At 46.9% G+C, this 11,462-nt stretch overlaps 1 protein-coding gene across 7 annotated transcripts in view; it reads right to left on the bottom strand.

Moving 5' to 3' along the window:
- FAM219A (family with sequence similarity 219 member A) overlaps positions 1 to 11,462 on the bottom strand; it is a 107,877-nt gene that overhangs the window by 10,144 nt on the left and 86,271 nt on the right. For all 7 annotated transcript variants that reach the window (XM_075137095.1, XM_075137094.1, XM_075137096.1 and 4 more), the window contains 3 exons: positions 5,676 to 5,778; positions 593 to 673; positions 176 to 230 (listed from right to left, as the gene is read on the bottom strand). In XM_075137095.1, the coding sequence (XP_074993196.1) occupies positions 176 to 230; positions 593 to 673; positions 5,676 to 5,778 (239 nt within the window). The remainder of the gene's footprint in view (positions 1 to 175; positions 231 to 592; positions 674 to 5,675; positions 5,779 to 11,462) is intronic.

Genomic DNA, 11,462 nt, shown 5'->3' with positions numbered 1-11,462 from the left:
GAAGAAAGAAACATGACACAGTTTCTGCCATGGCCCCTTCCAGACTCACAGAGTCTAAACTACTGGTAAATTCATTGTGTAGCCATTTCTGGCAGTACATGGCCACTCTAAGCCGTTTCTGGCTGCTCTACTATTAGCATTCATGGCAAGGATGGCAGGAGAGAGTATAACTCACCTCAGCTGATGAGTATCCCGAGGAAGAATATCTGGACATGTCAAAGTCATCATCACTGCAGGGAAGGACAAGATATAGCAAAGAAGGAAACAGTTAGAGAGACCTGTATTCCCTGGCTAGCCCTATCTTTCTTGTGCCGTGAAGCTGTCCTTGAGGCACAGAGGAGTTACATCAAGGAAGCCTGGAGAGCAACTTTCATCTGTGACCCTCAGATCTTTTCATCACAGTGCTCTTTACTCACGTCTCTTCCTACTTGTTTACACACACAGACCAGTTACGGCATATACCAAAGGGCACAGCAAGGAGTGCGCGTGGCCTGCAAGAGCGGTTTCAGCAGGAGTTAGCTTCAGTGCTGCACTCTGGCATGAAAACTCACTTGCACCGTAATGTATATCATCTTATTAACACTTTGCGTACCTGTCCGTATCCAGGGCTACCAGTGGCTTTTCATCTGGACTCTGGTCTAATGACGAATAGCCCTTATTGGGAACGACGAGCCTGAAATAATTAAATGTTGTCTGTTAACCACACGGTAAAGCTCAGTACCACACATAGTCTAGGGCAAAGCTATATGATAGTTAGGCTTTCCCCGTTTCACCTCCTTGCAAGCCCTCCCTTATTGGTGAAGACCAAATGGGTGTAATTCAGAGGAAGCGAGCTGTGTCTCTGGGTAGCTTAGAGCAGTTTCACCGGGATGAACGCTGGACATGCCTTGGGAACATGCTCCTCCTTGGAAGAAAAAACCGTTGGGACACTCCACGCTTCATTCTGGTGAACCTGTTCGGCTAGCAGTGCTTGTCCTATCAGATTGCTCTTTTTTGTGTTGCTTTTTTTTCCTAGCAATGAGGACATGACACTAGCAATAAGTAAATAGGAGAAGGAGGCTAGGGGAAGGCAGAGGCTCAGTGCTCCTGCTATTCTACTATTGGAAATCAGGGATGTGGTATTTCTGCCTGAGCTGCTACCCAGTCCCCCCCCAGCACAAAACTTCTGAGGTCTCAGTCCTAAATTTAGTAATATGAGAAATATGAGCTGGTGGGTGCAGCGTAAGAGCCCAGTCAGACTAGCACTTTTTAAATCCCATTATTTTATAATGACTTTCACTTCATCAGAAGCGTTACAAAGGCTGATGATGACTTTGCACCTTTAATTGCCTGAGAGGGTTTGTGAAATGGAATACAGGCTTCAGAGCTTCTAGGATAAGGAAAATGCATTAATACAATGATATCTGCTTCACAACAGAGTTCTTTCATCCACAAAACTGCACAAAGACTTTGGTTCATATTTAAAATAAGATCAACCAAACCAAGCAAATGGAATAAGATTCCATGTTCAGCAGGTGGGAACTGTAAGAGCGATGAAAATCTCCTCGTTCAGTGGCTTAACTCAGGTTTTCCCCCAGAGGAAGTGCTGGTCTTTAACAACACACAATGATGCACAATGATGCTTCACTAAGAGTTTGGAAAATATAAATCTAAAGATTATAATCCATCTCATCCATGCTTCAACTGCTCTCTAACTACCTGAAATGTTTTTCTGCTTCTGCTCAGAAAATTTCAGGAAGCCATTATAATTTTAGCAATAAAAAGGCCTGCCAGGCACTGAAGATGGGCAGGCTCAGGGGGAGTAACATATATCAAACATTATCACAAAGGAGATATATAGGTTCTCGACTAGTTGTATTTTTTTACTGTGTTCATTGAAATGCAAGATTAAAGAAATTAATTTTAAAACTGATGCAGAATTTCCAACCTGCTGCACCAGGTGACTGGAGAAAATGGGATCCACTTGCAAAATTCAATACCACTTCTCATAGCATTAGGATGGTCCTTCTGCTCCTGAAGCATGTAAGCAGGAAGTCAAGAAGCAAAGATGTCTGGAACTGAAGCTGTGATCTAGCAGCAGCAGCTTGCCCATACTGATATCAGAAGTACTGACTTCCATTCTCGCTCTCCAGTTTTCAAGTCATAGAATCGGAATCACAGAATCATAGAATCCTTTAGGTTGGAAAAGACCTTTAAGATCATCAACTCCAGGTCCTTTTCCTCTGGGCAGCTTCCCAGCCACTCTTCCCCAAGCCTGTAGCGTTGCATGGGGTTGTTGAGGCTGAAGTGCAGCACCCGGCACTTGGCCCTGTTGAACCTCATACAGTTGGCCTTGGCCCATCGATCCAGCCTGTCCAGGTCCCTCTGCAGAGCCTTTCTACCCTCCAGCAGATCAACACTCCCGCCCAACTTGGTGCCATCTGCAAACTTACTGAGGGAGCACTCGATCCCCTCGTCCAGATCATTGCTGAAGTTATTAAACAGAACTGGCCCCAATACTGAGCCCTGGGGAACACCATTTGTGACCGGTTGCCAGCTGGATTTAACTCCATTCACCACCACTCTTTGGACCCAGCCATCCAGCCAGGTCTTTACTCAGTGAAGAGTATGCCCATCCATGCCATGAGCAGCCAGTTTCTCCAGGAGAATGCTGTGGGAAATGGTGTCAAAGGCTTTACTAAAGTCTAGCTAGACAACATAACTGAAGTTTAGGTAGACCCTCACCCACTAAGCAGGTCACCTTGTCATAGAAGCAGATCAGGTCAGTCAAGCAGGACCTGCCTTTCATAAACCCATGCTGAGTGGGCCTGATCACCTGGTGCTACGTGACGGCGCTCAAGATGATCTGTTCCATAACCTTCCCCGGTACTGAGGTCAGGCTGACCAGCCTGTAGTTCCCCGAATCCTCCTTCTGGCCCTTCTTGTAGATGGGCGTCACATTTGCTAACTTTTGCTAGTTCCCCAGAACTGCTCCATATATATTCACTGACAGTTGTTACTATATCATGAGTGAACAAAGCACTATCAGGGGATGTAGAAGAACCCTTTGTGGTGCTATTTACTTGATTAAAAAAAAAATCACTATATCTTTTTCTTCAGAAATGCCTTTTTTTTTAATAACACAGAACTTCAATTTTTCTGCAACAGACAAAAACTGTGATAATGTCTCTGCCCCTGATCTAAGTCTTTCCCTCACATCCTGATTGTCCTTATTTTCGCTTCCCACTGTCCTTGGAACAAAACCAAGTAGCAGTTGTAGCTGCTTTCATTCTCAGCTGTCCCAGTATAAGCTTCTTGTCTTGGTGTTTCTGCTCACTTAACATGTTATGACAAAAATCCGAGTTTAGGTTATCCTCAGAGTGGACTGCAATATCTGGCTGTTCCCAAGTGGTGCGGATGATGTTGTGCAGTCTGCCTCTGCTTGTAGTAAGTATGCCAGCATCACCCCAACCTTGTTCACATTTTATAGCTCTTAGGGAGATTGAACATGTTATGGATCCACATCCTTTCACCTCTAAGGCTGGCTGTGCCCCTGCCCCAGGAGAAGACTGAATGGTGAAGGCAACCTGGTACTAGAGGCTGATGTCAGACATTTGTACAGATAACACAGAAGAACAGAAGCCTTGGGGAAGGAGGAGGTGGAGTAGAAGCTAGGAGAGGCAATGTGGTTTGCCTGAAGGAAGGAAAACATATTTGTTGAGAACAGCAAAACTGTTAAAAAGGGGGAAATGGCTTTAGCTTATTTTCCTCCTGCAGAGACCAGAGGAAGCCAACAGTTCAGACTTAAACCATAGCCTGGATGTTTTGCAGTCTATCCCACTGGAGTACCTCCCATTATACTGCAACTGTTATACTGTGAAAAGAAGCTGCTTGAACAAGCTTGTGGCATTTCTGCCTTTCTAGGCTTGCCCTGTCTGTGGCAAGACAAACCTAACCATTCTCAGGTATTACTAGGGCTGTGCTCGTGGTGCAGCTTGGTTGCCAGAGAGCCAAGGGAGCTGCGGGATGGAGAGACTTGGGCTGGTGAGACTCTGTGCCAGACACCTCCCAGCCATATCAGAACAACGCAGCTTGGCTACACCTGCCACTAAAGCAATGGCTGCAAACCTCTGTTCTGCAGATCCTAAGGGATGCTTCTAAAAGCTGCGTGAAAAGTAACTAAGAAAAGCAAGTCTACTGCCAGCAGACTATGCTTGGCTGTGGAGGGGTCCACATGTCCTCTGAAGAGTGCTCAGATGTCCACAAATGCAATAAAACTGAGCTGGCTGTTCAAAAGCTTTTGTCAATAGGTGTCACTGCTCTGCTCTTCCCCACTTAAATCACTCTTCTTTCCATTGGTAGCTCGGAAACAACAACCTCTCCAAGCAGAAGTCACTAATTTTACAGGTAGGCACCTGTGCTTATTCCATCTTCTCTGCCTTACCATCTTCCTCCGCTAATTTCAGTGTTTCTAAATCTCTCAAGCAGCAAATCAGCTACCATTGCTCTCGGGAAGCTAGCATGCAGCCTATTGCCAAAAGAAACCAAGTCTTTCCAGTTTGTATTTGGAAGAGAAGGAGGAACAGCGGGTGTGGAAAACCCAGCTGATAGCATTTGCTGAATTTCTTGTTGCCTTTAAGGGCCTGGCTTCTTTATATGGTGTCAACAACCAAACACAGAGCAGGGAGCAATGCACCATATTCCACCAACATTGCAGGGGCTTACAAATAAAACCTGACATAGTCCTGACATGATTTATGATGACTATTTTGGGTTTTGGGAATTAATGTGAACAAGGAACCTCGTCCACCGGATGTGTTGCATACCGAAAGGCTCTGACCTGCAGGTCCTGTTCTACTTAATATATGGTAATCCATGCAACTTTCCTATTCATCAGTAAACACCCAGCATTCATGCAGATTCTTCTGTCATTTTAAGTGAGGTCCTCCACTAAAAAATGCCATCTTTCTAGTAGCATGCAAAGCGTGCAATCCCGTGGGCTTAGGGGGTCCTGCCTCCTGAATGCAGGTAAGTAATACACTGGCGTACTGAAGCTTGCATGGAAGAACTAGAAGTACTCTAAAAGAAAGTATTCAGCTAGGAACGTCTTTGTTTACAGCGATTTGTAGCACTGTCTCATACTGTCATACAGAGATGTGCCAAAGCAGCTCCACGAAAGTATGACCATGCTGTTCATAGTATAGCAAAGCACAGAGAGATGGATTATTTATAAGTCTTCATTAAGTCCACCGGTATGGGGAAGGGGTCATCAACAAAAAGGAGCAGGGGAACTACTGCGATAAAAGCAGCCAAGGCAGAACTAAGCTCTAAACCAGTTTGTATTACATGAAGCAGCATTGTACCTCTTCTGCCGGCAGGATTATGTGTCACATGAGGCTACCCAGAACATGCAAGACAGCCGTATCAGCCCCCTGATTCTGACCACACTGGGCTGTCTCTGCCTCCTGCAGGCTGCACAGTCACTGGTCCTGGGCTCAGCTGTCCCTGCATCTCCCCCGGGGACGGGATGCAACACAACATAGAGCATTTGGGCCTGCCAGCACTGGGAAGGGCCATCACTGCTTTCGCAGTGTGTTTGGCAATAGGCGAATGGCAATGAACATCATCCTTGCCCATCCTAAGGCCATTAGGGATTGCAGCTAAAAGCACAGCTGAGTGCTTTTCCAGTCCTTTACCTTGTTCGTGCCATCACGTTGTTCTTCTTGGGCTGCTGATTAACGGGGCTTCCCATGTTGCCGTTCTTCAGGGAGCCCTTCCGAGCCAGCTCCCTCTGCTTCTCTGCATATGGGATACAAAGGGGAAAAGCAAAATTAGGGCATCAGCCTGGCTGGCCACCATACAGCTGCAAAAACCCAGATTTGATAGCAGCAAAAGGCATGGCAGAATTAATAGCAAAGGACATGAGCTCTCCATTTCCCAAGAAGGGACACTGCAAAGGCCGGATGAGCTGTGTCCTATTGCCTCCAAGGTCACCTGGGGCTAAAACTCATGTACCTTGACTCACAGCAGCTTGTTGACAATGCCACACTAAGATGGTCACGGAGCTTCTGGATGAGACCCAAATGAGGCAGAGAAAGGGCAAAGACCTTGCCTCTATCTGCACCCAGCTGCTGCATGGACCCTAAGACTGTGCATGGACCCTAAGACTGGGCAAGGGAATTTATCCTTCTACCTTTTCCTTTCCTATTGAGGTTGCTGCTGAAGGGTGCCAGTGGGGATAGAAAAGTGTCTCCATCAAAGCAGCACCATCATTTAGTGCTAGTCCAGCCTAGCTTGACACCAGGCTCGAGCTGTTACTGTTTCCCCAGATGGCAACTCACCCTACAGCAGAAAGTGTTGCTGCCTTCCCTGCTTCTCCTCCTGGCAATCTGTGATGTCCCCCGTGTGTCTTTCTCTTTTATCTCACATTGATTCTTGGGAGCTTCCTTTCTTTATTTAAAAAAAAAAGTGAAACATTTTGCAGCTGTATTTTTAAACAGCATATTGTTTGCTTAAATTTTCAGAGCATGTTCTACTTCCTGCTGAAATGCACCTTAAAACGTGGACAGTACATTAAGCTTTCTTTATGTATTCAGTGCAAGAGGGGATTTAAATTAGCCGCTTCTTTAGGAAGGACTATTTCTCTTAATAACTTCTCACCACAGGATCACAACTAGAATTCAGCTAAGCTAATCCTTCTGCAGGTGTGCAATGTCTGTGCTGTATTAATACAGCCCTGCCTCCAGCAGGGATAGGAGCCCATGGATGATGGGTTTTCATAAAAACTGATATTCAGTTTTCTGATTCAAAGTCCTTCCTTATTTCTTGTGGGAAATCAGTTGCGTTGAGTTAGTAATTAGCTGCAAAAGTTGAGCTAACTGCCCCAGTCTCATCCTGCAATGCCAGGCAAGGCTTGTAGGGAAAGCCGAGCTTGGGGCCAGTAAGGCAGGAAAGGGACAGGTTAAAAACATTCTCCAGAGTGTGAGAAAATGTTGGGAACTATTTTTGTGGCATGTCTGAATAATAGGGGTTTACCAGACTGCTGGCTGGGGAACCTGAATAGTGAATTCATTTTGCTTCTGCTTCCCCTGTGGTGTGTGAAATGTGTTGATATATTTTTTCTTTTGCAGATTTCACCCCCCTTGGAGAGAAAAGCAGCTCTTCTCACTTGTCGTGGAAAAGCGGCATGCCTACCAGGGTGTCCTAGTGCAAGGTGGGCCAACTCTGTCCCTTCCACACAGGTAAGGGCAGCGGGACACATGTCCAAGGCTGCCTTTTCTGAGGGACAAATAAGCAGCAGAGATGCCTAGAGATCACGATGATGAGCGTGGCTGATGAATCTGCATAGAAGAGTACATACTCCTACAAAGTATGCCCGGCCCTGCTCCTGCTGACAGCAGAGGTGAATTGAACAGCTCATTGAACTTGGCAGGAAAAGGATTGGATTAATAACTCTGTGGCACGAGCAACAAAGAGACTGATACAGGATCGAAATCAAAACCTTAAATCAGAGTAATTTCTCAGGAACTTACAAATGCATTGGTTATCTCTGTCTCCAGAATAAAAGGCTGGTATTTTGCAAGTCACGTGAATTTTGCTATTCAGACCGAGGGATAAAGTGGGGTTTTACGGAGGCAAATGTTTACAACCCTAAATGCAACCCAACTTCCACCCATCTACACCAGAAGCTCCAGCGCTGACCACAAACACACAGCACTGAGACAAGCTGTCAATGCTTTAAGAGGCTGTATAATTCACAAAGGGCACCTGTATCAGAAACAAGGTTACAGGTTTCATTTTCTGTCAAGGCAGTTAAGGCCTGCCCGAGCCTTTTAAATGGACCGGTGCTCTCTGCTTTCTATCGATTTGTACGATTGCTCGGTACAAGCACTAATGCTCTTCTCCAACTGAGATTTCTCATTCGGCTGATGAATCTGGACTTCCCCTAAGCGTCTTTTTCCTCCAGTAGGTCTCTCCATGACTATTTCTATGCTATTACTGAGTCCTATTGCAACGTGTGGGTCTGAACGACACAAGATTTCCTATTTTCTTTCCTTCTTTCACTTACTTAGTGGCTTGAAGTGAACAATCCCAATGCAATGTAAGTGTGGTAGGAACATCCATGCCTGTGTCCCCAGCCAAATTTCTTAATCAACAGTTTGTCTCCCTTTTGGATGCTATTAATCCCGAGTCCCTGGTGGCCAAAATGCAATGGCTTCCAGGGGGAATGGGAGGCCTACTCAGTCCTGGTGTGTTAGGACAAGCTCCTGGAAGCTGGTGGAGATGTGCATGAGTCACGTCAGGCTTTGAGGCAAGGAAACCTAGTAACTGAGCTTTACAAGTACTATGAACTACTGCTACTTCCACCATCACCCAAAGGAGCTTTTGGGTGCCAATCTCTTGCAGTAATTCTGGGCTATAAATTCCAGCCTCACACACCAACCATCAGGTCCATCAGAATGGGGGAAGGAGGTTTTCAGTACCCGTTTTCTGCATGGTGCTTCCTCCTGGTGTAGCAGGTGGAGTTTGTGAACCCTGTTTCTAGGTAGTGAGCTCTTTCCCTGGCTTCCAGCTCATCTGGTTTTCGCCCCCAGATGTTTGTTGAAGGCCAGGTTCCCAAACTCTAAGTAACTGAGTTCTTTTTAGAAATGTGACTGATTCAGGCACTTCTGAAGATGTTACTTTAACAAAACGCTGTAAGTTCACAAATTCAAGTAGTTCTCATAGAATCTGTGATCAGACACATAACCAGCACAGTAAAGACAAGGTGAGAGAAGGAACCACAACCTAGCCTTGATAAGTAAATGGCATTTTTCTTTAAAGTCTGCCCCATATTGGCTGATGCTACACCCACATGAGCATGAATCCTAAGATCACAATCCTCCACTGACCCAACTGTGTTAACCTTTGTGTGAAACCTGGCAACTATGCACGTGGGCAATTCTCAGGGAATGAAAAGGTAAGATGCTCCTTCCTTCCGAGTCATGCCAGACTCTCTGATATGGTAGTCAAGAATTCCCCATTGGACTTAGATAAGACCTGTGTTCCCACGTCTCCCCCAGTCTCAAGGCTGCTGCTTAGCTTGAGACATTGAGGGCATGGTCCCACCAGAGGGGATAGGCATAGCTGGTCCTCAGCACTTGGAAGTTTCTGGTCCTGGCTATGAAAAGGGTTTCCACGTCAGTGACTGCCTGCAGCGTTCCAGTACGTGCAATGAACTTCCAGGAAGGCAATGAAGCTGGATGGAAAATTGATGCTGATCCTACAAAACTGCCTAATTCTGGGCAACTCTTGGGCACCAGAAGAATGAGGAAGGGTTAACAGGCACTCCTGCCAAATACAGAGAAAATGGGACATACAAGAACAAATGAAAAAAACAGAAGACTGATTTCCAGCCACTGGTTATTTCATGTCTGGTGAGTTTGCTGTTGGATGATCAATGAAAAGCTAATACAGCAGAGATACAAGGTGAAGGACAGAGACTTGGAGATGGGGAAGCCAGAATGAAAGAAGGTTGCTCTCCAGCTACTTCAGAGAAATCACTAATTACTGCCAGTAAAAGAGCAGTATAACCGCAGAGCTCCAATGATGCTCTTTCCATGGCATTTGCAAGTATTTGAAATAAGTTGTTTAGCATTCATTTTGCTGTTCTACTTTTTACCATTGCACCTAGGGAAATACACTCATGGTTTGCCACCCCCCTTCCCATGAAACGGTTATGGGTGACTGAGGACACTGTGAGTACAGGTGTGAATGGCTTGCAGAGCCAACAGGCAATCATTAGCAATACCAGTCTCTTGGTGGATAGACAGCTTTAACCAAATCCAGGTTCCTGCTGGCTTTTCACTAATTTTCCAGACAGACATTTCCTTGAAGCAGCAGGATTGAGCAGAGGAGGTTGGGAGGGCATGAAGCAGCCTGCATGTGCCTTTGACATTGAGAAGTATGCTCAATTAGGAGTCTGAAGATCCTTTCTGTTCATTAGCAGGGTTGCTCTGTTGGGTAATGTATTGCGTTTGCGTGGCGAGGTTTTGGTAGCGGGTGGGCTACAGGGGTGACTTCTGTGAGAAGCTGGTACAAGCTTCCCCCATGTCCAATAAAGCCAATGCCATCCGGCTCCAAGACGGACCCGCCGCTGGCCAAGGCCGAGCCCATCAGCGACGGTGGTAGCGCCTCTGGGATAAGAAGGGGAAAAAGTTACTGTGCAACAGCAACGGCAACCGGAGAGAGGAATGAGAATATGTGAGAGGACAACTCCGCAGACACCAAGGTCAGTGAAGAAGAAGAGGGAGGAGGTGCTCCAGGTCCCGGAGCAGACATTGCCCTGCAGCCTGTGGTGAAGACCATGGTGAGGCAGGCTGTGCCCCTGCAGCCCATGGAGGTCCAGAGTGGAGCAGATATCCACCTGCAGCCCATGGAGGACCCCATGTCAGAGCAGGTGGATGTCCGAAGGAGGCTGAGATCCCGTGGGAAGCCCGCGCTGGGCAGGCTCCCGGCAGGACCTGTGGGGAGAGGAGCGCATGCTGGAACAGGTTTGCTGGCAGGACTTGTGACCCCATGGGGGACCCACGCTGGAGCAGTTTGTGAAGAACTGCAGCCCATGGGAAGGACCCACATTGAAGAAGTTCCTGGAGGACTGTCTCCTGTGGGAGGGACACCACGCTGGAGCAGGGGAAGAGGGTGAGGAGTCCTCCCCCTGAGGAGGAAGGAGCAGCAGAGACAATGTGTGATGAACGGACCACAACCCCCATTCCCCGTCCCTCTGCGCTGCTTGCGGGGAGGAGGTAGAGAAAATCGGGAGTGAAATTGAGCTTGGGAAGAAGGGAGGGGTGGGGGGAAGGTGTTTTTAAGATTTGGTTTTATTTCTCACTATCCTACTCTGATTTGATTGGTAATAAGTTAAACTAATTTTCTCAAGTCGAGTCTGTTTTGTCCGTGACGATAATTGCTGAATGATCTCCCTGTCCTTATCTCGACCCCTGAGCCTTTTGTTGTATTTTCTCTCCACTGTCCAGCTGAGGAGGGGAGTGATAGAGCGGCTTTGGTGGGCACCTGGCGTCCAGCCAGGGTCAACCCACCACAGGTACTCTACCTGGCTCCATGCTTGAGTGGAGAAAAGCACCATTAGCTTCTGTTTCAGCAGACAGCTTGGAGAACACAGACAGCTGTGCTGTCAGCCTGATGCACTGGGGAATTTGGCTGCACCACTTAAGCTAATCCTGGACATTGTGTCAGAAGAGCAACACATGGAGCGGCACATGTGTGCGTGCATGTGTGTGTGTATGTGAGGAGGGGGTCCAGGATCCTTTTGACACCACTATACTGCTCTGAACAGCATGCAGGAGAGCCTTTCGTCTGGACCTGCCAATCACATCACATCTCGCCCCTCCTTTCTTGTCCACCTTGTCACTTCATCTTTAGGGGCTTTGTCCCCTTATGACGTTAAAATCACTTAAAAGAAAGAAGATGAATCTGCTCAATGA

Source organism: Calonectris borealis, chromosome Z, assembly GCF_964195595.1.
Source record: "Calonectris borealis chromosome Z, bCalBor7.hap1.2, whole genome shotgun sequence".
In the NCBI taxonomy this organism is placed as follows: domain Eukaryota; kingdom Metazoa; phylum Chordata; class Aves; order Procellariiformes; family Procellariidae; genus Calonectris; species Calonectris borealis.
This window is presented reverse-complemented; position numbering and strand designations above follow the sequence as displayed.